Source organism: Melospiza melodia, chromosome 21 (assembly GCF_035770615.1).
Source record: "Melospiza melodia melodia isolate bMelMel2 chromosome 21, bMelMel2.pri, whole genome shotgun sequence".
Lineage (NCBI taxonomy): Eukaryota > Metazoa > Chordata > Aves > Passeriformes > Passerellidae > Melospiza > Melospiza melodia.
In genome coordinates, this window is record NC_086214.1 from 9,592,676 (window position 1) to 9,618,452 (window position 25,777).

The 25,777-nt window shown below is 44.1% G+C and overlaps 1 protein-coding gene across 1 annotated transcript; it reads right to left on the reverse strand.

Annotated features, from left to right (window-relative positions):
* Positions 1-100: 100 nt before the first annotated feature.
* PITPNA (phosphatidylinositol transfer protein alpha) lies at positions 101-24,804 on the reverse strand. Its single transcript, XM_063174210.1, has 12 exons — positions 24,699-24,804; positions 19,849-19,879; positions 14,217-14,362; positions 13,634-13,725; positions 9,517-9,524; positions 8,500-8,574; positions 8,053-8,136; positions 7,123-7,200; positions 6,118-6,228; positions 4,739-4,861; positions 3,937-4,006; positions 101-2,805 (listed from the first exon to the last, which is right to left on the reverse strand). Exons 1-11 carry the CDS (start codon positions 24,716-24,718, stop codon positions 3,959-3,961), a joined length of 816 nt encoding a protein of 271 aa, XP_063030280.1. The 5' UTR covers positions 24,719-24,804; the 3' UTR covers positions 101-2,805; positions 3,937-3,958.
* Positions 24,805-25,777: the final 973 nt, after the last annotated feature.

The following is a 25,777-nucleotide window of genomic DNA, read 5'->3' on the forward strand; positions in this document are numbered from 1 at the left end:
AAACTCCAAAAACTCCCCAACCCCCCCTCCAAAAAAACAAAAAAAAAAAAACTCCAAAAAACCCTAAAAAGACCCCAAAAAAGGAGGCAGAAGCGAGAGGCTCTGTCTAGTATTTTATTAGATTTCATTTCCAATATGCCTGTATTGGAAGATTTAGGAGACAAAAAAGGCACAAACTCACATTGAAAGAAACGACGAGATAATCTAACCCATTCTACAAAGTGTGTGTCGCCAAAGGAAAGAGCACGGGAGAACCCGTCGGGAAGGGCGGGATGAACCCAGAAGGGCTGCGGGGTGTGAGGGGCGAGCGGCCCTGGGGCAGGCCGGGGCTCGGGGCTGCCCCTGGAACCCCAAAACCCGGGTGGGAATGGCGATCCCAGCGCTTGCAGCCCCTCCTCGGGATGGAGCCGACCCCGCCGGGAGGGTTCTCGCCGAAGCTGATGGAGGATACGGCACGGGAACGCTGCGTGATCTTTGCTATGCTCACTAGCAGGAACCAAGCGTCGAGACTGAAGGGTCTTTACAGGATTTGTCTATCCAAAGGCTGAGGGATGCTTTCACTTAGGATCAAATTGGAAGGACAGAAAACAAAGGGTAGGGAGCAGAGGGGGAGGATTCAGGATGAAGGTCCTGTAGTTTTCCCCCCCCTCTCCCTCCCTCCAAGTTTTTCCACTAATCAGGAAAGCTTTGTGTAAAAGCTCTTACTCTGAAATCAGAGGATCAAAAAAGGATTGCAATGGTGGAATGTTACAATCTGCTTCCACGGCGATTAGTGTCATCAGATGGAAAAAGCCTCTTGGATAACACAAACTGAAAGAACAAGTGTGCTATGTGTATTCTCAGGTTGCCCTCAAGCGTAAGAATCCCTCAAAACATAACCAACAAACATGAACAGAAGTCAGTGCATAAATTCTCTGTTAAAAATACTTCAAACTGAAAGAACTCTAACTGGGGCCTACACTCCTAGCATACTTCTGGAACAGCTATACAACATGTCATGAAACATCCTGGTCCCAAATAGCCTCAAAGATTAAAATTTAGTTTTCTTTATCTATTTTACAATAAACTTGTTTTACTTCTGCCTGGTGAGATTGCTAAAACCCCTCAAACCCCACCCCAACCCCGCAGAACCGTCTGAGGTCACTGAGAAGAGCCTGCCAGAGTTACTGGTACAATTCAGAGCTTATTGCACTTAGACATGAGTAAGGCAAAATAACAAACTAAAAATAAAGGGATAAACTGCCCCCTCCCCAGAAACCAATGCCATCCTCTCCCTCCAGAGCATTCCCATCTTCCCTCACACTGAAAACAGGGCATGGGAGCATTTCAGGATCTCCTGCTTGCAGGAGTGGGAAGGGCTGGAGGAGTCAGAGTATTACAGAATGCTAAAAAGACTCCTCAAAAGTGGTGATACACCCACGACTGTTTGGCATTCAGGGTTTCATCTTAGTGCTGCCAAACACAGAAGTGGAAAATAAAGTTATTACTACTAGGGGAGGGGAAAAATCAAACATTGGGCCTTGGGATAAGCAAAGAAGTAGGATTTTTTTTTTTCCTCATATGTATTGAAGAAAGCAGCATTTCCTTGATTCTGTTCTGCTGAGTTGATTGTCTAAAGCTGATATCAACATAAGGATAGTTACAGTAAATATCTGAGTTCATTAAATAATGAGAGCTCTTCACATTAACAGTATCCTCTATGATTTATAATAACCAACAGATATCCTAGCAAACTGCAGGATTTTATAAGTAGTTTTTCTTACAGCACAAAAGGAGATATTTCAGTCAGCCTTGCAATGGGAAGAATATTATTGCTGAGCAGAACCACGGCCCCAGGCACCTGGAGGTAACCAGATGCCAACACCTCTCTTGCACACCAGCCTTTGCAACATCCCAATTTGTCCAGGGAGAATCACATTGTAATTATTAGTCAAAACCATTCCAGCTTTGTAAGTTATGGGAAGTCTTAATTAATAAAGAAGCAGGAAGTTGCAACATGTGTCAAGAAGGATTCTTTAAGACTGACATGTACAGCTGGAGGACAACAGAGCTACAAGGGCCAGAGAGGCCCCTAAAATGGAAACTCAACAGGTAAGTGCTGAATGCCCCAGCACAGGGCCTGACTGCAGCTTCTGGGCAGTCTTTAATTCATGTTTGTTAAGACAGAACAAAGGAATGCCCTGCAGAAGCCACAAATCCCAACTCACCACAAACCAAGAACTCTCTGGCTGCTCCTCATGCTGTACTCAGGTTACCTGCCATTAAATATCTCCCTCTGGGAGCAAGGGTGAGAGCAGAACATTTCATGGAAGAGTTTTGCACTTTTAAATATGGACTATTTCCATCTCCAAACAGACATTCAAAGAACAGTGAAGGGCTGGGCAGAAACAAAGGTGGCAGTTTATCCCACTTGGAAAAAAAAAAAATCAAAAACAAAACCAAAACAAAAAAATTCTAAGTCACCACATCACAAGACTATTTGAGCTAAAAATGTCACTTGGAAATCAAACAGGGCCACATGGAAATTGGTCTGAACACAATGAAAAAAAGAGGAGGGAGGAGTTGTAAATACAGATCTCTAAGTCACACGGCCCCAGGAGGAGGAAGCTCCTTGGGATGCACGTGCTAACATTGGAGTGCTTAGTACCAGACTGTCTATTTGCTCACAATATTAAGGGGCATCTAGAATTAGCTATGGGAGGTTTAAAATCGCCTGCCAGCTGGACAGAGAAAGGCTTGATCCAGAGATGGTCCATCAGTCAAGGGTGTGCATTCCCTGGGCCTTCCTGATGACTGTCTTGCAAACTGAAACAAAGAGACAACAGGGAAATGTTTCAGGATGGCTCTGGGAGAGCAGTGTGCCAAGGGAGGGGGCACACAACCTTGAGAGAGCAAATGTGAGTCAGGCAGACAATGCAGGGTTACACTGCAGCTCTGATCCACAGGAAATGCAGAGAGGAAAATCAAGTGGCTGAAGCTGCATTCAAAAATTAAAATATTTCTATCAAAGACACTCCCTCACCTTGTGTTCCCTACTTACCACCAAGCAACCAGCAGATAACAGCGGGCAAACAGAACAAATAGTGAGTACTCCAGGAGGATGTGGTTCTGCCCCACCCCATTCCTTCCAAGGATAACTAGGATGGCATTTATTGCCCTAACAACCTATTCTTCCCAACAGAAATGGACAATCCCTTCTTTCTCCTTGCTTTCTTACCTCCCTAATACTATACAACACAATTGTATATATTGTATATACTATACAACACAATTGTATATATTGTATATACTAAACAACACTATTGTATATATTGTATATACTATACAACACTATTGTATATATTGTATATACTATACTATACAATTTTTGCAATGTCTAAGAAAAATTTGGCAAAACCAGCCCCCAAACTGATGACATATTTTACAGAATAGAAAGAAAACAAGTCAAAACCTTTAAAATGGTCATTGCTGCTTCTCCTGCAATGCCCAAGTGTTACTGCAAGCCTTGGCCCATTAGTAAATACTACTAACAAGCAATGGAAAAAATAAATTCCTCACAAAATGCTTGGAATATTCAATTTCCAACTGTATTCTAAGTATTTGCATGTCTAACTTACTTTTTTTGAGACTGACAAAAGTTTCTATGCAAGTCATGGAAAGTAGCACATGTATTACAGAAATAATAGCAGTAAACTACAGAATATTCCAACACATTTTTCTTACACTTTTCACTCAGACTTTTCTTTAGAATAGTTCTGAAATGAGGCAGTAAACCTCTCTCATCAACCTGTCAGTGAAATGGCTTCACGATAAAAAAAATCAATAGCACAGATTTGCTTGTCAGAATATATGAACAGGATCATTCCTCACACAAATGTTGGGGGTTTTAAACCAAACAGAGCAATAGAGATTTGTCAGAAATCTCTTGATACCTACAGTGCACAAGGAAGGAGTCACATTAGTCATCTGCAGCCGACATTCCTTTCACTGGATCTTTTTCTCTCATCTGAAAGAGGAAAGAAGTGCTCAAGTAATGATTCTCACGTGTGTTATCTCAAAATTTATCAGTATGGAACATCTCCTGTGTGTAAGACATTGATTATATCTCAGCACCTCAAATCAGTGATTGTGAAATGCACATGCAGGCATCACTTCTGGTTAAGCTGTGGGTTGGCAGCAGATTTGGAACCATTATCCAAAGGGCAAGAGTGTACATGAAACTGCAATGAAATATCCTGAGGCATGAAGGGAGAGAAGGGTGCAGGGCAGGACACAAACCACAGAACAAGGTTCTCATTATTACCAAACTTGTGTTCCTCAGAGTAAGAATGCTGTTACATACCCCCACTACCTGCTTATGGTACTTAGAGCTATAAAAACCTTTTACTCAACGGGTTTCTGGCAACTAATGAGGACAAAAATCGACCATTCAGCTTTGAGTAAAAGCAAACAGAAGATATTGAGGCAGTAAATGAATCATTGCCACTCAGCCCCTCATTACCTGTGGTTCAATACATTTACTGCCTCAACAACAAACAGAAGGAGAATTCCATAATGATTAGGAGGAGATGCCAGCACGATGGACTCATGGCAAATCACTCACAGCACACACAGCATGACCTAAATAGCAGGAGCACAATTCACACCATGCCCTGACAATGCAGCAGCCTTTCCTCTCTCTGTGCTGGAGAGAAGCAGCTTCTCACACATCCCACACCTGCCCTGCTTTGCCACTGACCTCATCCAGCTGTCTCTTGGTCTCCTCCTCCATCCTACGGATGTCCTCCATAGTCAGATCAACCCACTTATCGAGCCAGCAAAAGAGCTGCCGGTGGAAGTTTGTGAAGAGCCTCTTTTCTTGCTGCAAAAGGAGGAATAAAACACAAACCAGCTTAGTCACAGGGCAATTACCATGGAGCTCACAGCACTGGAACAATTTTCAGAGATGTGTAGAATCAGCTCCCTCGCCCACCTTTCCGTCGAGCTGCCACAATTGGAAACTGGAGATAGCTAATTTTTATTCTTTTATCAGAATATCTAATCTAGAGCCTTGAATCCCCAGAGAAATGCCTTTTTTTTCCTTTCCAAACCTAGACAGCAGTCTGCACACTGCACTGAAAGAATTAGTGAATTTCCTTTGATTTGACAGTATTGTTCTGACTCAATAAAGTGCTCCAAGCTGGGTTTACTTAGAGCACAAAAGTTGGTCTGGAAGTGCAGAAAAAAGGAGAAACAGGTATTTTTAAAATCCTTTACTTGCTAAAAACTACAAGTTAGGAAATGTAAAGGGCTGACATGTGCTTATCTTATTATTTTTTTCTTTTGAAGTGACCTAAAAAAATGCCTAAACTTGTTTTCCACAGCTGAAAACCTTTTAGCACAGGTGACTAATGTGCACAAACTACTCCAGGTTTGGAGCAATTTATTTCCATTTTATAAGAGATAAGGTAGGCAAAATCATTATATTAGACAGGGATATATAATGCCTCTTGGAAAGACCTCATCAAGGAAGGACACTTCAGTTTTACCAATTATGGTTTCATATCTCATCAAAAGCAGCCTGAATACTTTGATGCAAGCCTGTAGATACTCATAAATAGAAAGGGATTGGAGACACTGCATTATTCAGGTCTTTTGTTAGAGGTATTTAAATCCTGCAGCACCATGGTCATTCCCCCTTGGAGCTGCCTTGAATTGCTTTTGCAGAAGCAGCTCTGTGGTTTATCAATATTAACCACTGAGAAGTCTCTGATCTGAAGGCACAGGAGTTTTATGAACACAGCACTGCCTGGAAAACCACACACAACCATTCCCAGGTGTAGCATCCTGCCCCAGCTCATGGGTTATAGACTCTGCCACAAAAAAGCTCTTTCCAAGTTACCGCTTATGTTTTAATTTAATAAAGTTTCTCACCATCTGCTTATTTTTAACACAGGTTTTTCAAGCAGCAGACTGGGAGAGGAAAATGTGACCAGAGCTCCAGGAGTTGTCAGAAAGATCCTCAGCAGCAAATTGAACCCAGCTTTAACTGAGTGCAGAATTTCAGGCATTGCCTGTACAGCAGGTGGGTGATGAGATGTGCCCCATTCCCACATCTCCCCTCATCCCAGAACTCACCTTCTGTATAAAGTTCTCCACTTTATTTTGCAGACCCCACCACTTGAACTTGACTGTTACCAGCTTGTAAGCACACATGTATGGACAATCTGACTGCTTCCCCAGGTCCTTCTGCAAAGACACAAAGATATCCACATTAATCCTCCAGCCAAGTGTCTCCAGGAAAGCAGCTCCCTCAGTCCTAACTGCAAAGTCTTCCCACAGTTCCCCACAATCCTCTTGCATTGTTACACCTTTCTTATATTTTATTGACAAGTTTTGTCACACCTTTGCTCACCCTTTTTCAAGGCATGATGAAACTAGACCCTGGTTTCCTTCACAGGTGGCTTTCCCTCCATTCTGAGAACAGACTATTCCTTCCTCTCCTCTGTTGTCCACTCTTTCTTCCATTAAAATTATGTCTTTCAGCATCTTCACTGTTATACCACGGCTACTTTGCTTCCTTAAAAGTCTCTCCATAAAGTCCCTACCTAAAACATTTTGGAATTAGATTATATCATCTGAATCATGATTACAAAGTCTTAAAGAAAACTCCATAAGGTTTCCTATTTCCCATTACAGGAGCCATAACCACTCTTCCCAAATGAATCACATCAACCTCAGCTCCTGCCAAGTTTGCCTGCTAGGAATCAGAGCTGCACACCAGGAGCTCCCCAAATCCCACCCAGGGTCCCTTTTAAAGACTGGCATTGTATCTGCACTTGTAATGTCTTCAGAATCCAAGGATTTCAGTGAAAGGTTACACACTGCTGGTCATTACTCAGCTATCTCATACTTGAATTCTCTTGGGTGAACCCTTGGGCTGAGCAGCTGACAGCTCTAGAGATTTCCTGGAACTCATTCTCTTTGTACCAAGCTCTTTCATTTCTTTTAAAATCAGAACAGATTCAGGTCTGAGTTTTGTATTTCCTTCTGTAGAAGGGATTCCAGTGTTTTCCAGATGTATCTTTGGCTCCAAACCCCAGTATCTGTCCTGATACAATTCCTGAACTCATCAATACAAACCTTCCAGTTGGGACCCAGAGGTCCACGTCCAGTCTTGACAGATTTAAACCTTGCTGGATCTTCTTCTGCCTTGTAATCCTGTTGGACAGACACAAAGATTAAACACAAGTTATCCTACTGTTTTCCAGCTGTTCCTTCACACAAAGGATTTATTTTCCTGGCCCGAGACAAACCTCTGCCTTATCAAGAGCTACTGTTTTCAGACCTCAGCTTTAGGTCAGACACTCTCCAAGGAAATGTATTCACACTGTGTTGTGTCCTAGACCTATGAAGAAGTGATAACAAACTGATATGACCTTTGTAAGGCTATCAGAAGTCCTGTAGGATATATTTCCTGTAACCACTTGTTCTCTGGGAGCTAAACACAAAGCAGCTGTGCTATCTAGGACTGTTCACAGCACTGTATCAGTGTGATGCTCACACGCTGCTCACTAGAAGAAAAGTACAGACAGACTCACATACTGCCATGAAAATGGTATCAAATACTGTCTGTAAGTCAGGAAACTCAACCAACATTCTATTTTTATGCAGCTGATTTTTCTTTCCAGTAAAGAAACACCCTTTTCTTTCTCACAGTAACTGGAGTGGTTCTTAGAACCAAGTATTGCCTACATCATTTCCACACACACTTGTGAAGCCATGGGTCAGTCTCAAAAGGAGGCAAGTTTAGGAGAGATCCTGTGTGGAAAGGGGAGTGCCATTTCCTGCTATTCAAGCACTTCACTCAGCTGCACTGCTGCAGAAATACTGTTACATGCACAGGCAACACATTTTACAGGCAGTGTGACAGTTTTTAAAAGCTTTTCCTCTGGCTTGCATGAGTAGTTTTAAGGAAGGCCTTTCCTCCTCTGTCCATCCTCCCACTTGTCCTGCTGCCTGTGACGACCCCTGGAAGCACAGTTTGTCCCTGATCCCCCCCAGGGGCTGTACCTTGGGCAGTACTTGGCTCCTGTCAGCAATGTCTATATAAATGGCTTCTACACTCTTCCATACTTCTGGCTCCAGTTTGTGCACCTGCAGGGAAAAAAACAACACCCAAGGAGCTGCTTCAGTGACAGAACACTCCCAGCCTGAGAAAATATAAAGCCAGATGGAAATGCAGATACTCAGTGCTCCCCTTCCCACCCACAGAGAGGCAAACACACAGTGGGAGAGTTTCTAAAGAAGCAAAGGTGCTCACACAGAACAAGTGCTTGGGGGTCAATTTTATTCAGTTTATGTGAGAAGGCAAGAGAAGGGAGTCTGCCTTGGTAGTGAGACAAACATTTGAAATGCAGGAACACAGTGGAGAGACAGCTCCACACAGCACTGCTCTAAACCAGCACAGAAAGCAGTGACATTAAAGAGATGAGTAAAACACATGACACAAGTACTCACATTCTCTTGTGTTCCAAGATCTGATTTATGCCAGGTTTCAATTTTGATCAGGAAGTCATCCTTCATATACTCATTCTGTCATCAAAATAAAGCTTCTTATTATTCTAGGATATATAATTATATAAGACAAATATATAATTTGTCTTCTTATTACACAGATAAGCAATAGGAGAGTCAACTCAAAGAACTAAATCAAAGAATGAACTTTCCATTTGACTGGGGTCCAACTTAGAGAATTTCAGAATTATTTGTAACCAGATCATTGCTTTCAGCAAAATTGACTGATCATTAATTACTCAGGATTAAATAAACCACAAGCTGTTCACAAAGAAAACCACCATAAATTCTATTGTTTTAGTGAAACATTTGGAGTTTATAAACAGCTTTTTCTTGAAAGGACAATATCTGCCACTCTATTTAGAGCTTAGAAGGGGTAACATAAGTTAGCTGGGCAGAAACTGTCTTTTCACAGAGATTATTGATCTAGCACTGAGTACATATTTTGATGCAACTCTTCAAATTAATAACAACATTAAAGTGATGTGCTGAGAGCTCTTGACACAAAGGGAAGGGACAAGAAGCACAGTTCTGCCAAGTAAGCAAAAAACTTTCCATTTCTCACTATCACTGTGAGTAGCAAAGGACTCCCAAAGGTAACTCTATCCTCCCTCAGGGGAGCAGAAACAAAGGCACAAGGCAGTGAAACATTCAGCATGTAGAAAGGAAATATCAAATTCAGAAGAGATTAATCAAGGGGACAACATGGCAATAAACTGGATTTTACTCAGTTTACCCAAGCAAGGGCTTGTTCCCATTTGTAAAGCTGAGTTTTGCTGAGCACAGACAGATCTCTGTCCATGCTCACATGGACACACCACCCTTGGTAAGGGGAGTTCATCTATGTGATCTTACAGTGATAAAAGCTAAAGGTTTTATCATAGGTTAAAGAGCTTCTTCTACCCAAACCACTTCATTTCAGACATTATTCCACAGATTAGCAGTAAAAGCAATACTTACTGTAATAACTGGTCCAAGGAATCAACACATGGAAAGAAAGAGACACAGTACTTTAGTGAGGAAAGACTGTACAGCAACCACTGCCCTCCTCCCACTCAGCTCCAGCTTCCCAGGTACCTCTGAGGGAAAAGACATGGAAATTGATAAAACCCAGCTAACTTCACGCCCTTCTCCTCTGGAAATTCTCAGAGAAACCCAGAGGAGCAGCAATTAATTATGCACTGCCACTTGTGCTCCCTGGCCTGCAGCCAGCTGGAGGAGAAGATGGAATGAGTATGTTCAGCTGACAGCGTTTTACCAATGCTCTCTCAGCTTGCAGATAAGGAGCCTCTCCACAGTTCCAAAGGAAACCCACGCTGGATTTCAGGCCAGAGCAGCCCTGCCTGGAGTAACCAGACCCTCTGCATCTCTGCTGCTCGTGGTAACTGAGCTCCCTGGACACCCAGGCTCAATTATTCAACACAGAAAAGCAATTAAAGATCCTGTAACAGTCAGCAGCTGCTCTACCTGAGCAATTCTACTCGAGCAGAAGGAAGTCTGAAGCTGGAGGTGAAGTTCGTGGTCTGTTCTGAAGTCTAACATCAGGGCTTGATTAAGAAGCAATTTGGTTTTAAAGCTATTATAACAATTTTTGAGTTTTCAATCCAGCATCCTGCAGACAGTTACCATCCCAAATCACCTATCAGGCACATCCAGCTGCCTTAATTACCCACTGCTGGGCTTGGGCTGTTCTGAACCCCTAGCATGTGAAAATTGCTTTTTACAGCAATTTTACAGAAAGCCAATTATTCAGACTGGCATGTTGGGCTGGAGGGAGAGAACAAGACAGCAGAGCTGAGGCTAATTTTTCAAAGGCTGAACTTCATCTCAAAGAACATTTCATTATTTCTGTAAGAAGGAATTGGGGTTTCTTTCCTGCTAGTCCAACAAAATCTGAATAAAGCAGCAATAATTATAAACCAGGGCCTTCCCACTTTGCCATGACTGTGTGCTGGGACTATGCAGCTGCCTCAAAACAGGTTCCTTCACCTCCTTAACTCCTTCCCTGTGGGGAAGACTCCTCATTTGCAAAGAAACAAATTAATCTCTTCAGAAATGTCCACTGAAACTTCAATGCTCAGCTTGCTACAAATTAGGACCTGCTTCTTGAAGCATTATAGCAGCAACTCCTGCATGTTTCACTGCAGTTGTAACCTCTCAGTTTCTTGACATCTGGCCACAGGCCATGGTTACACTCACAGTGGAACACACATCAAATTGCTTTTCTAAAAACATTTAAGCAACATTAATATTTAAGTCAGACTGCAGAGAAGAACACTGCTCCCCTTGGCACCAGCCCACAGGTACAACTCTTAGACAATCCCCACTTCATTTCTACTGCAGAAGTTGTGAAACCATACAATAGCAACAACCTCACTTATAGTTTATACTCTCAAAGGAACTAAGCAAAGCTTCCATTCAAAGCACATAAAACAACATATTACAGCACAAGGAAGTGTGCAGAACTGCAGAAAGTTATAAGCCAGGCATTGAAATTCCCTCAAACTCTAGTACTACTATGATAATGGCCCATAATATGTATATTAATTGAGCTTCTCAGAGGAGATATAGGGAAATGGAAGAAGGATGCAGTCATAATAATTAAGAAAAAAAATACCATGAGGCACAATTAAGTAAAAGCACTGCTTTATTCCAGTTTAGAAGGCTCTGTGCAGAAGCAAGCTGTGCTCCAGGGACAGCACAGCAACACCACCTTGGACAGGAGGGCACGGGCAGAAGCACCAGCAGCTCCTACACTCAGGTTTGGCTCCTACTGGGTCCCTGGCTCTTAAATTTCAGATTCTAGTGAGAGGGCTGAAAGCCTGGCTGCTCTGAGCCAGCACAGCATTTTCTGCTGCCCAAGGATTCACAGCAGGGCATCAAAGTCTCCCTACATCCAACCAAAACATTTGAGAGCATCCAAAGGAAAAGGGTAAAAAAAGGGAGCCCCACAATGCATCCATGGGCTCCCACATCCATGGGATCTCTCTCACATCCATGGGATCACTCCCACATCCATGGGATCTCTCTCACATCCATGGGATCACTCCCACATCCATGGGATCTCTCTCACATCCATGGGATCACTCCCACATCCATGGGATCACTCCCACATCCATGGGATCTCTCTCACATCCATGGGATCACTCCCACATCCATGGGATCACTCCCACATCCATGGGATCACTCCCACATCCAAGGGTCCTCTCACATCCATGGAGCTATCACATCCATTCATCCCCACATCCACGGGTTCTCACGTCCATGGGATCACTCTCACATCCAAGGAATCACTCTCACATCCATGGGATCACTCTCACATCCATGGGATCTCTCCCACATCCATGGGATCACTCCCACATCCATGCGATCTCTCCCACATCCATGGGATCACTCCCACATCCATTCCTCCCCACATCCACAGGTTCTCAGATCCATGGATCCTCACATCCCTGGGTCCTCTCTCACATCCACAGGCTCTCAAATCCATGATTCCTCTCATCCATGGGTTCCCACACCCAAGGGTTCTCCCCTCCTGCCCAATCCCAGCCAAAGGAAGGTTTCAGTAACTTTTCCAAGCTCCTCTTGCTTCATGTCAGGCTGGCAGATTCTCTAAACAGATTTATCAGCCTCCGCATCAAAGCTGCCTTCTGCTCCAACCCCCACAACAAAGCACTTTTTATCTCATATTATGATGCTGTTTATTACAGTTGAGGGGGTTTTTTTGGCTTTGTTATCATTACTAGCATATTAAAATCTGAAATTTCTTTGATTGTGTTGAAAAGTCTTGTACTTGAATTTAGTATCCCATTCTTCAGTGGAATTTTATGAGTGTGGAACTGAAGGATAAGCAGCTTGAGAATAATAAAAGAAGGAACTCCATAGCTTTGTTTCAGAAACTGGTGGAAAAGGAAAAGAGGAGGTGGAGGATACAGCCAGGCATTTAAATCAGCTCAGTAGGCTTAACATGGAAATAAACTAGACATTTACTAACTAAGTAACATGAAGCAAGAAAACTGCATAAAGTTTAGAAAGGTTGTGAACAACTTTGTTTCCACATCTTCTGTGAGACATTAAAAATTTATTCTAAAGTTGATGGCAGTATCTGAATTTTGTGTTTGAAATATCCATTCCACTAGACTGCTGCATGTAATTTCACAGACTGAAGTAACACTATCCTCTCCCACTGCAGAGCTTTTTCCTTCTTTTAAAACACTTCATTTAAAATTCACTTAAGTAAACTGTCAAAAAAGGGGGGTTTTATATATTGAGTTTCAAGAACAGTTGGAATTTTTAAGTGTTTTGTTCCCATAGCAACTGTACCACTACCAACTAGCAGCAAATGTATCCTTCAGAGATACAAACAGCACAAAATGCTGCCAAAAACACCACACAAGTTTGGAGGCAAAGTCAAATGTTCAGTTTACAGCAGTAAAGACCAGAGAAGCTGCACTGGTTAAACACCATGGCTGGTAAATTCAGTAAGTAAATACTAACCACTTCTGTAGAAAATAGGTTTGACATTATTCCAACCCTTTACACAGCTCCCAGAGCCTCAGCCCTGCCTTTACAGATGGATTCACTTCAACTGCAGCATTGAGTTCAGCCCTCGCTGACCTCAGACCCCGCAAGTGAGCAGAACCCATCACTTAACTGCTGTTCCCTTCACCTGCTCTAAGCAGGAGGCACCTGAGATCTGCCCTGCTCCCCTCTGGCATTTTCCACATTTTCCCACCTGGCTGTGCTGCACTTGAGCACATAAAATCACCCCTCATGTATTTATTTCATCTGTGTGACAGAGCTGTTCCTTTAGGAAGATTTCTTAGTCTGTTCTTTCTCTACCACAGAGGAAGGTCACTCTTTAGCAGCACATCAGATACAGACAGTTCTTTTACCTCCTCACTTTATTTTGCTTTTCCTGACCACACAAAGAGCTCAGAATACAGGAATCCAAGATTTTAGACCTGGAACAGTTTCTCTACAGGTTGCATTTTTACTTATACCCTCCCCTGCCTTTTTTCCCCCTGCTCCCAGAAAACAAAAAGGGAGAATCCAGAGTCCTTCCTCAGGCACTCACCAGTTCTGCAGTAGGGATAGGCATTCCATGCTTTTTCATGGATATTCAGAGCTCCTTCAGGGGCCAGCATTCTCACAAATGTTGGCACTTTGCTGTAGAATTTGGAAATAGGAAGAAAGGCATTGAAAAGGACTACATGGAATGAGAACTGAGACAGGCAGGACATCACCTGGAATGCAAACACTGGAGATTTGCACAGCTCTGGAATTGGTAGGGCTCTCCCCAAACCCATTATGATATTTTCCAGAAATGCTAAATCAGACATTTTAATATAAATCTTCTTTACATAATGAAAGATAAAACAAAAGAGGTTGAAAGCAGGTTGAAATCTAGGAGATGTTTTGTTCTTCAGCCAAATTCAAGTATGAAAATATTGGGTGGCAGGATCAGACTTGCTTTGAAAAGCTCCAAGCCAGATTTTCTTGGGACAGGAGAGGGTGGGTGTCCCAGTGATGCTCACTACCAGGTGCTGTCATTCTCCTGCCTTCTGCACCTTTCAGCCTTTACACAATCTGTGATTTACAGCTGCTGCAACCCCTCTGGCTCCCCTTGCCCAGCTCTGGGAGTGAACAGGTTCCCATACCTCTGTAGGTGGTAGATCTTGTGTGTGTACTGCCCACGCTCTCCATCCCTCTCGTAGGGCTCGTTCACCAGGACTTCCACTCCTTCACCTCCACCAGTTTCATTTTTACTGGCTTCTGCCACAGAATACAGCTGCCCCACTTGATACTGCAGAAGTTAAAGACACATTATTACCATGGCTATAATTCAGCTGAAGTAATAACTTTGCCAGAAGAAGCCAAGGACAAATTTATTACCCGGGGAGAGGGCAGAGAAAAGGACATCCACTGGTATGGGCAGATAAGCAGCTCATTTAATTTCATTTGAGATAGAAAGCTTGAGTGGTAGTTAGGAGGAAAGCACTGCCAATAAAACACCTTTAACCCTTCAATGTCAAGCTCCAAACCAACACAGAATCAGGAGAAAGCAGGAAAGAGTAAAGGAGCATCAGAAAGTAAGAAAACACAGATGACCTCAGAGATACTGTAGCAAAATCCATTGGGTTTCACTTCTTTTGAGTGACACACAGCTGTCCCCACAAAATTGAGAACAAGGCACTGCCAGTCCTGAATCAATAAGCAGACAGTGCTGCATCCAGAAGAGTCCCAAAGAAATTCACATCAAGCTTTTTTATAAAATGCAGGGTAAAGGAGTGAAAAACTTCATAAGGGAGACAGAAGATAAAGGGTATTTGCACCACCTGATTTAAGTGCTCCAAGAAACAAACTCGTTAAATGTGCACAGCTTAGGACCCCTGAGGGTCAAAGATGAGCATCCCCCATTGCAGTTCAAACAACTGAGTATGAAGTGTGAAGCAAAAAGGGAATTTTCATTCTGAAAACTTTATCTAATGAAATAATTGAGCTGGTGTCCCAAATGACCAGTTGATCTATCCTACAGTCACTGCTCCCACTATTATTTTTCCTATTATCTTTGGTTTGGGTTGTGTTGTTTTTCCTCTGTATCTCACTTCCTCTTAGCCACAAGCTTAAACCACTACCAGGGAGAGCACAGAATTTCAGCATACAGTAAAATTCTTACCCTAAAATCATTTCTCAGTCTCTTACAGACACTCACTTGGCAGCATTATTTCCCAGAAATCACCTAAAGTACTTGATACTACACAATTTCTTTCATAACAGGCATTCACAAATGTTTCCCTGGGCAGAACAGAGGAAAACCAAAAATAAACAGAAGAGAACATTCTCCTCTGCAGAAGATGTAAAGATTAATACACTCTTGTCTCTTGTAGCTGAAAAGGGAGATGCAGAGCTCAAAAGAAACATGATCAAATGAAGAAAATTCACACAGGTCTCTCTGAGGCAAAGTTAGATGAGCAAAGTTTGAGGATGGAGAAGCTAAACCACTGACTTAAAAGGAAGAGTTCTAACTTAGCAGAGTTAAATCTTCAGAACTCTGAAGTGAGCAAAACAGCAACTGTTGCCAAAGGCAACAGTACAGGGACGCAATCTGAAAGGGTAAACCACAAAGTGTTTGGCACCAGAAGTGCAATGATAAAAAAAAAATATCAACTACCAAAACCTCCTAAAAATTCCGTAACATAACTACAAAGCAATGCAACACTGTTCAGGCCATCTTCCTTTTCCACAGCATAAGGCTGTGCATCAGAAACAGGAATAGCACTTCTGAAAGGCAGCCTGGAAAAGTGGAATACTGCTCAGAGCTGAGAACCCAGAAATACCTCACTGGGCTGGAACATCTCCTGCAATGAAGATTTCCACAGTCGTTAAATTTTGTTGTCACAGCATCCAAAATAACAACAGTACCCAAAGCTCTCTTTGTGCCATCTGGTGCCAACAAAGGCCTGCTGGAAGAATAGATGGAAGCAAGGCTGGGTGCCCTGGGGGCAGAACAAAAATCAGACCATTTCCAAGATAAGAGCAGCAGCTCTGCTGGATCTCTCCAGAAGGTCCTGGCCCAGGTTACATGAGCAGCCCTCACTTGGCTGGACAGTTCCTGCCTGTCACAGCAGGTTGGGTTTCAGTCTGGGCTTTGGGCTGCAACACAAGTCTGTGACTTCTGACATTTCATACACCACACTGCCTTCCTTATGACTCCCTACACATGACCCACACAAAGCAGAACTCACCTCCCTCCAGAAGAGCAAAACAGGAGAGTTGTGAAACCTTAGAAGCAAAGTTGCTTTAGCAGAGTAAGAGGCACACAAACACTCACAGAACAGAGTTTATTATGAGTTTGGTAAGTACAGGATTACAGGGAGGACTGAATGGCTTTGCAGCAAGTCCCAGGCCAGAGCTCCAGGAGCACAAACTAATTCCTCTTAGTAACAGCCTCTTATTCATTCCTTCTCCCTTTCAAATACTTGGGTCAAAGCTCAGACACTAAGAAGATAAACCCTTTGGTTTAACATCTTCACCATTTAAACTTCCCTGTTATTTCTGAGCCTTTAATCACATTGATAAGAGAGGAAATGGCCCAAATAAAACTGTCCCAATGAGCAAATCCCACATCATTCTCCCTGCAAAGGTAAACAGAGAAAGATTTTGGCTCTAGGAATCTGAACTTCAGACAGACCTGAGAGCACCAAAAAACTTCTCTTCTGCAGGATCATCCCTCTTGCTCTGTGCCAAACACCTCTTACACAGCTGAGAGAATATCTTCATTGCACCAAACTTCCTCCAGCAGGCCTGATCTCAACACAACCACCTTCAAGAGCAGTTGTTTTCCTGAAAGCTGCTTTGAATGCAATTAATAAGATTCCTGTGCGTTTGGCAAGCTCCTTGCCATGTGAAAAGGAACAAAGAGGCAGCACAGAATGTGTACACACAGCTCTAATCCATACCAGCATTTCAGTGGCAGCTGGCAGAGCCACCCACACGAGTCCAAGCTCCCCAGGCTGGCACCTGCTGCTGGTCAGGGGATGGGGGCAGAGCCTGGCACCCAACACTCAACAAGGAAATTCCCTTTGCTCCCCACAGTGGGACAGGGGGCAACCCAGCACAGCAGTGCAGCCTGCAGCCTGCACTTGAGCAGGACTGTGTTTTGGCAGGGTTTCCATGTAGAGGACAGACTGCTACAGTCTAACTCCTACATGCCAGTTTTAGTCATCACCAGGGCTTCTCTTGCACTGTTTGGTTCCCAGCTTGGCTAAGCAGCGCTGAGCTCTGCGTTGATTAAGTCACAGCTCCTCAGTGCCTTCCTGATCACCAGTTTTCTCTTGAATTCCATTCCATTTGTTAAGATCCATTTGCTAAGGGTGGAGACTGAACACAGAATCCCTGGTATATCACAGAACCTCACAAAAGCCTCCCTGAACCCTTTCATGAGGTCTCAAAGTTACAATTAATTTCATTCCCTATCTTACAAACTGGTATCAGATGCAACAATTTGCACACAGAAGATGTGAACTCTTAAGCATTTTGAGCAAAAATCAACCATATGAAAATGAAATCAGAAGTCCTCCTGCTAGCCAGAGATGCTTCATGAGCAGCTACACAGTCAGGAGCAATAACAAGTCTCCAGAGCCCTATTTAAGAGTTCTGCACACAAGGAAATCCTTGAAAGCAATGAAGGTTTAACAGCTGGTTTGCAGAACAGACAGCAGTGCAGTGACCAAGTGATGCACAGATGTGTCAGCATCTTTGCACACAGGAAGGGGGATGAGGCAATAAACACAGCAGCACTCATCCTCTGAGTCAACACTGGAAATAACCTTTTTTCTTAAGCACACCCAGCTACACAGGCAAAACTAAATGAACTTTAGAACTGCTCAGGGAACTGGCTCCTGAAATCTGCCCTGTCACAGGAAAAACACCACACCTTGGAAAGGGACATCACTCATGGGACACAGGGACAATGTGCAAGTCTGGGGAGAAATTTGATTTGCTCAGGTTGGGGGTTCCTCCACAAGGACCCAGAGTGGAGCAATGCATGTCCTGAAACAGATAATCCCAGGAGACCCACAAAGGAGTTTGCCAGAGACTGACAGGTTTATCTACAGCCCAAACCCTCAGTTTTCCACACAGGCAGTTTGCACACAAGGCTCTGGACAGGCAGGGAGGGACAAGAGCACAGCCAAGGACTCGCTTTAACTGGATGAAGGCTAATCCCAGCATCAGAGAACTTAGGAAAACCCTGAGTTGGGTTCCATCCAGTCTAACCCCCTCAAAGGAACAATCTGCATGCTGGTGCTTTGACTTTCTATTTACACACCTTGACACCAAGGAGCCACATCACTACAAGGCAGGGTTCCTGCTATTCAGGAAGGTCCTTTCTGCCCATTTAGCTCAAGCAACCTGCCATTTACCCACCAGTTTGCATCCTTTGCTTACTTGATAAAGCTGATCATGTTACTCTTTCCTTTGTCAAGCTCTTGCTCTTGTGAGTGGTGCTGGTGCACAATAAAAGATCCAAACTTCCCTACTCTCATACTTCACTCTGACTCCTGTTAAAACTGCTGGAAACAGATTCATGCAGAAAGCATAAAAGCTACAGGTAGGGAGCAAGCAACAGACAGAATTTTTCTGGCATTAACAGCCTTGTTCTTGCACTAACACAGAACACAGATCCAACCCCACTCCCTGATCAGAGTTCTGGGCTTTCTGTCAGTATCTGATACCTGTCACAGGAACAAGAAACTCAGCTCAGACACTGCTTCTGCTTTACCAGCCAGTCTGATGGCTGCAGGAATGCACTACATGAAGTTCTAAACTGTGTTCTGTCAGAAGAGTGAGAGTTATAAAAGGGATGTGCTTAAAAAAGTGCCTCCATGAGCCAGCCCACCACTGTCTACGCCACAGTAGCTGCTATATTGAGAGGAAAGAGAAATGAACAAGAGTGCTGTTATCACAGCTTTCCCTAAGAGTCAGAACAAGGCCTTGATCAGAGTTCACAAACCCAAGGCTCACAGCCAAGGATCACAAGGAAAAAATAAAACACATCCAGGAGAAGGAATCTGCTATGGAAGTGCTATAGACTCAGGCATTTCAATTTCTACCTTGTTAGTATAAAGATTAAAAAATTCAAAACACTTATATGGTTAGATTCTCTTCAAGAGTGATGTTCAATGCAAGAGGAAGGAAGGAAAGGCAAGCTGAAAATCAGAGGAAACAGGAGGGAAACAGCCACTGAGTCTGCACAGCTATTCCATGGGTGGTTTGGTGATGAAAATCACCCTGTCCAATAGAAACTACATCTCTTCCCTCAATTCAGCTTTATCTAAACAAAAAGGAAGTTTGCTGTATGTAAGAGCTAAATAGCATAGGTCTTAAAAAGTCCTTTTGCTATATGAACCTCCTAAGTAATTCTTGATCTTTGCCTAAGAGTTTAAAACAAAAGAACTCCAGCAAAACACAGTTTAAAAGGTGACTTAAATCTGTGCTAAAGCTTCCCCTTTGTGTTAAAAAAATAGAAAAGAACAATAGTGCTAATGAAAAGGAAACTGCACTTGAAAACAGCCTGACAGCTCAAGATTTATAATCAGCATATCTAAAAGTATTTTGTAAGAGAGATGATTGGCACCCTCAGACTTAATACAATTATTTGGTCAAAAATGATGGTGAATGAGTAACAGCTCACAGGGGCTCCTGAAGACAGCTTGCATTTTCCAGTTTTTGTTCATGCTTTGATCACAGGTTTATTTACAGTCCTAAAGCAAGAAGCAAAGAACTCACCTCCTCCACAGACACGGGCAGGATAACGCGGCTGGAAAGGAAACAGAGACAGAAATCAGCAAATATCCCTGCAGCCCCCAAATCCCCACACTGCTCCCAGCAATGCCTGCACAGCTCTCCTCTCCCCCCAGAATTCCAGCACCCACCCAAACTCCTTGGGCCAAAGAATATTTATATAACAACCTCAAAGAGAAGCAATACATGATAGAGCATAATTGCAACCCTCTCTTAAAACTCTGTAATTCAACTGGTGATCCCTCAGTGGCCTACAAATCCACACAGCATCAGCACAGGGTGATCCCTCTCACTCCACCCTTTCAGCAATCCCATCTCATTCCTCATCAAGCTGCTGGGGAGGTTTCTGTGGGCTCAGCAATTCTGCAGAGATCTGCAATGGCCACAAGGCACGATTTGCTCACATGTCCCAAAGCAGCAGCAAACAGCAGAGGAAAGGCTTTCTCAGAGCTCACTGCAAAGCAGGGTGCAGCCACTGCTTTAAATTAATCTCTTTTTTTTATTATTGTGGTTTCCTGAATGCTTCTGAGAATCAACTGACTGGACAGCACAGTAAAAACTGCCTGAAGTCACAGAGATTTTTTAGAAAAGGATCAATTTAAAGCTGACAGAAATACATGCTTGTTAAGGTCTTCTCCAAAACTGGATCTGTGGTTGACTTCTGCTTTCAGCAAGGATGATGTCAAACAAGGAACCAAAGCAGAGACAGATAGGAAATGGATATGGCTACCATGGCAGAAGAATTCCCAATTCTTTGGGAATTAGTCTCAAAGGAACTGGGACATAACCAGGAAAAAAAGCCCTCTGTATTAATAAACTGATTATGAAAAAGCAATTGTGGTGAAAATAGAATTCTTTTTTTACACTTAACCAAAAGAACAAACTGCAATAGGGGCAAAAGATTACAGATTATGCAAGATTACTTGTGACAGCAACACTTTATGCTGACTGCAAAGTACAGCAGAAAGAACTACTGAGAACTGCAAATGAAGTTCAGTGTCAATAAAAAAAAAAGAATAATGCACTAAAGGGACTCATTTTCACCAAACACATGGGGTTAATGAGCCCCAAGTTAGTTACTGCCAATATCTTGTGCCTTTATGAAAAAGCAGCAGGAAACATCAGCTCAGTGGCAGTTCACAAGTAAATCCAATAGAGAAACTGGAACAGCACACAGACACACAAAAAAAATTACAATTATGTCACTAGAATCTCCCACATATCAACATCCTGAATGTCACACATAGTCCTGGTCACTTCATTCAAAGAGGATACAGAACAAGTGAAGGAAGTTAGAAAATATTATTGGAGATGGGGAAAAGCTTCTGTGTGAGGAGAAAGGAATTAAGAGAAAAAAAAAACAGCTAAAGGCTCAGGTATGGAAGAGTTTTAAAGATCATAAATGATGCAAAAATAAAAGTGAATGGAGAAGGAACAGTGACTGTTTTACAACAGAAAAATCATTAGGCAACAAATTTTAGACCAAGTCATGTGTGCTTCTTTACGTCAGGTCTACTGAAGACATGGCATTCCTTGCCAAACACAGGAAATAAAAACAATTTTAAAATGGGGTTTTAAAATAGAAATCCATAGGCCACTTGCTGGTAGGATACATTGAGTGTAATTGTTTTAGCCACTGTTACATACTGTTTCCTGAAAATAATATGTATGTTTCCTTGCTGAAAGGCAATGGGGGAGAGGACCAACACCAGTGTGGTGTAAGGGAGGATTTAAAAAAGGAAAGGGATTTTCACAGGTAAATTTTGCAATCAAGCATGGTGTTGGGTTAGTTAACTGGATAAAAGTGCAATAAAAGAGGGGGCTGGATGATAAATTAAAGTGAAAGACCAAGAAACGGGGAAAAAACAATTTCTTTGGAATGGAGTTAAAACATTTTTCTTCAGAAAATCTGGTGTAAAACATTGCTGTAAGCAAATTAAATTCCATTTAGGAAACTGGAAGACACTAAATCTGAATTGTTATCTTGGAGCTCAGTGGAGAAACAGAAACACACACAAGATGAATGGTTTGCAGTTTGTTCAGCCCAAACCAAGAGAGTGGGGGTGAAAACCACTTACAGGTAGTCGAGTGATAAAGGAGGAGGAGGGAAAACTCCTCAAGAGGATCTTGAGGAAATCCTTTGCAGGAGCAGCAATGGAAACAAAGATTCCTAACTTTAGGACAGAACTTGCTCAATTTATGAGAAATTACATGGTGTGGTCAGCCTGAAAAGGGTGAGGAACATTTGAGATCCCTGTTAGATTAAAATCTGCCTCAAATGACAGCAGAGGGAAGTACAGCTGCAGGGAAGGTCAGTGGCATCATCATCACTTCACAGGAAAGGGAAGTGAGTCTCCACACTCTGATTCTCCTCAAGGTCTTCCAAGGCAGTTTAAATCAAAAATAAGGACAGCAAGCAAGACTCCAGCCAGCATTTACAAACCCTGACACCAAAAAAATGCAAACAAATGAACAAAATCCAGGCAGCTGATCTGCAGCACGGATGGACAGAAATGCAAGGTAAGTCTGAAAGTCTGACAGGACAGCAAATGAAAGGGTTAAAGTCATCACTGCATAACCATCAGGACAAGAAGCTGTAGAGAAATGATGATACAGACTTGCCTGATAATAAAATGTGACATCAGGTTTTTGTTCTATTGCTCTATTTCTGTATCAACTCCTAAAATACTTACAGGCATAATAAAATCCATCTGATTTACTAGGGAGAGTGTGACAGGGGGTCACAGAGATGGAAGAATAATCTGCTCAGATGAGATGGAGTTACAGATCATTTAGCTTTTTACCACCTATGGTAGGAAGGCAGTAATTACCTGCATGCAACCAGAACTAACATAAGAAACAGCAAAGCACTTCAAACAGCCAGCTCACACCAAAACGAGAGGTTTCAACATGCCTTAAACAACTGCTTCCTGGAACAGGAGATTCCATCCAAAACCATCTCAAATAGGATGTAAATTGAGCACGTTCGACACCAAGAAAATTTAAATCTGAGCCAACACAGTGACACAACTCAGAATGTGCAACTGCCAGAGGTGGCTGGGAATCTCAGAAAGTCAAAAATAAATTTTCATTTGGAAAGTCCAGCAGCAACCTTGACTGTCCTCAGAGACACATTTGTCTTACTAAGGGCAAAACAAAGGGAAGAAAAGAAACAGTATAATGGCAACTCTAAAAAGGTTTAGTGATCCTTTTGAAAATACAAATGGAAACCAATGTAGTAATTCTGGTTTTTTTTAACCTTTACTCTTAACGTTTACACTTCCCACCTTGTTTCTGAAGCAAGCAGCGTGAAAGACCAGTAGGCATGCTGATATGGTGAGGTAAATAATACTGAGTAAAATGACTTTTGGAAGTGATAGTCACGAAAATGAATTGCTCATGCTGTCAGAAATCTGATTCAAAATACATATGTTCTCACCTTCACAGCACAGCTGACTGATAATGAGTTTACTGTGGCACAGGGCAAGGGATTGTGAGAAGAAAAATGAAAAATAACCCAGCCAAGGTGCTCTAAGGGGGAAAGCAGTAAATCCACAGGAAAACATCAACAAAACAGATGTTGTAGAAGGAGTTAATTATCTTTTCATGCACCTGAAACTAAGCACTTAGGCCAGGTTTCTGCCTGCTATCCAGTTTAACACTACAGAAGGTAATGGTGTTTCTGTGTTAGCAGCTCTGCTGCTCCTGAACTCTACACTCCTATTGTTTGGATAAAAATAGCAGGGGTTTAAGGATTGGGGGGAAAAAAAAGTTAATCAAGTTTAAAGGCAACTACAAGGATCAGTACAACCCTCAACGTAGTTTTAATATTTAAATCCACACCATGGTCCATAATCTTGCAAAATAATTCCTGTAAGGAGGACACAGTCATGTAGGTAAATGTGTCTAAGAGAAGACCTGAAAACCCACTTTATCACTGGGATCCCAGGTATCTTTTGGAAGGGGGGAGATAAAAAATAAATAGAAAGCTTCTTCCATCAGCCAAAAGAAGTTTAAAACGATGGAATGCACTTAACTTGGGAATGCACTTGAGTTAACCTTAAGAATTCAGGAAAGAATTATGTGCAGAGTGCACACAGCTCTGAAGACACCCAGGCAAAGTGCACCGGTCCAAGAGGAGATTCCACATCAGCAAGCACAAAGCAGCTGAACCGAGCACTGTGACAAGCGGTGACTAAGAGCCACACACCCTCACGTCCAGCCAGCTTCCCACCCTTCATCCCCATCGCAGGGCAGGACACCCGCAGCAGCCTCAGCGTCACTCAACAACTCCAAGGTGAGCCTTCCACACACCAAAAATATTTTGGAGCTACCTCATTCCTGACATTCTCAGGAGTCCCTTATCGGAAAACGCACAGCCGAAGGCGGGAGGGGATCACAGCCAGCCTTGACACTCGGCTCTGTTACAGCGAGCAAGACGCCCCTGCCTCCCTCAGAGCTCCCACAGAAACCGCCGGGACCGAGCGGGCTCCGGCTCGGCCCTCGGCACCCGGGCACCGGCAACACCCACCGGGCACAGCCGGTGCGGAGCCCGCGGGGGCACCGGCGGCAGCCGCGGAGCCGCAGAGGGGCCGAGCGGCCCCGGAGCCCGCCGGCAGCCGCGGCCCCCGCCCCGCCGTGACCTTCATGCCGCCCCCACCGCCGCCGCGGCCCTCACGGCGCTCCCCGCTCCCTCCCTCCCTCTCCGCGGCCGCAGTGCGGGGCGAAGCCGGGCCGCCCACCCGCGGCCGTCACCGCGCCAGGCCCCGGGCGCGCTCGGAGGTGACCGGAGGGGCTCGGGGGGGGGCCGGCATGGGGGAGCTCCCCGCACTCACTATTCCTTGATGAGCACCATGGCGGCGCCGCCGCGCGCCTCCCGCCCGGGCCAGCGCCGCTGAAGGTGACAGGAGGCGCGTCCGGGAGCCGCTGCGTGGGATGGACCGAGCCGAGCCGAGCCGCGCCGAGCCGCGCCGCACCGGGACGGGGGGGCCGGGCCGGCGGGGGGGGCCGGGGCGGTTCGTCTCTGCGGCAACGGCTGCGTCACCTCCGCGCCGCGCGCGGGGCGGGGCGGGGCGGGGCGGGGCCGGCTGGTCCCGCCCCCCGGCCCCCTCAGGCGGCGCGCGCCTCCCTCACGGGCTTCTGCCCAGAGCGCCGCTGACGTTTTAAATTAAAACGCTTGGGTTTTTGGTGTTTGGGGTTTTTTAGGTTCTCTCATGACGTGTAAACCGCGCGGTGCTGTTTCAGTTTCAAGGCTAGGCTTGCAAGAGCAGTGCCGCAGTCTTCCCAGCAGTGCCGCTGGCAGGGAACTCCTGGCAAGCCTTCAGGTTGTTCTGGATCAGCTCATCAACTCGTTTTAAACTATAGCTGCCTCTGTAGGTTCTCTCAAGAGGTGTAAACTGTATGGTTGTTACTTGTTTCAGCTCGGGACTGGGGTTCCCGAGAAGTCTCCCTGCAGTGCTCCCAGGAATCTCCGTCCTGCCACCGGCAGATTCTCCTTAAATCACACAATGGTTTCGCTTGGGAGAGACCCCAAAGACCCCAAAGTCTTGTTCCACCCCTTGCCATGGGCAGGGACACCTTCCACCAGCCTAGGTTGCTCCAATCCCTCTCCAACCTGGCCTTGGGCATTTGCAGGGATGGGGCAGCCACGGCTCCTCTGGGCACCCTGTGCAAGAGCCTCCCCACCCTCACAGGGAAGAATTTCTTCCCAATATCTAACCTAAATTTCCTTTCTTCCAGTCTGAACCCATTCCTCCTTGTCCTATCACTACAGTGCCTGACGAAGGGTCCTTCTCTGGCTTCTCTGTAGCTCCTTCAGATACTGGTAGGTGCTGTGTGGTCTCCACACAACCTTCTCTTCTCCAGGCTGAACTAACCCAAATTTGCCAGCCTGTCTCAATAGGGGACGTGCTCC

What these genes read in the sequence shown, in the direction of transcription:
- PITPNA (XM_063174210.1), bottom strand. Translation starts at nt 24,718, where the DNA reads ATGGTGCTCATCAAGGAATA. An exon ending in AAGATCTACCACCTACAGAG is followed by an intron (nt 13,726 to 14,216) that starts GTATGGGAACCT and finishes CAAATTCTACAG; the next exon opens with CAAAGTGCCAACATTTGTGA. An exon ending in CTCTGGGTCCCAACTGGAAG is followed by an intron (nt 6,229 to 7,122) that starts GTTTGTATTGAT and finishes GTGTCTTTGCAG; the next exon opens with AAGGACCTGGGGAAGCAGTC.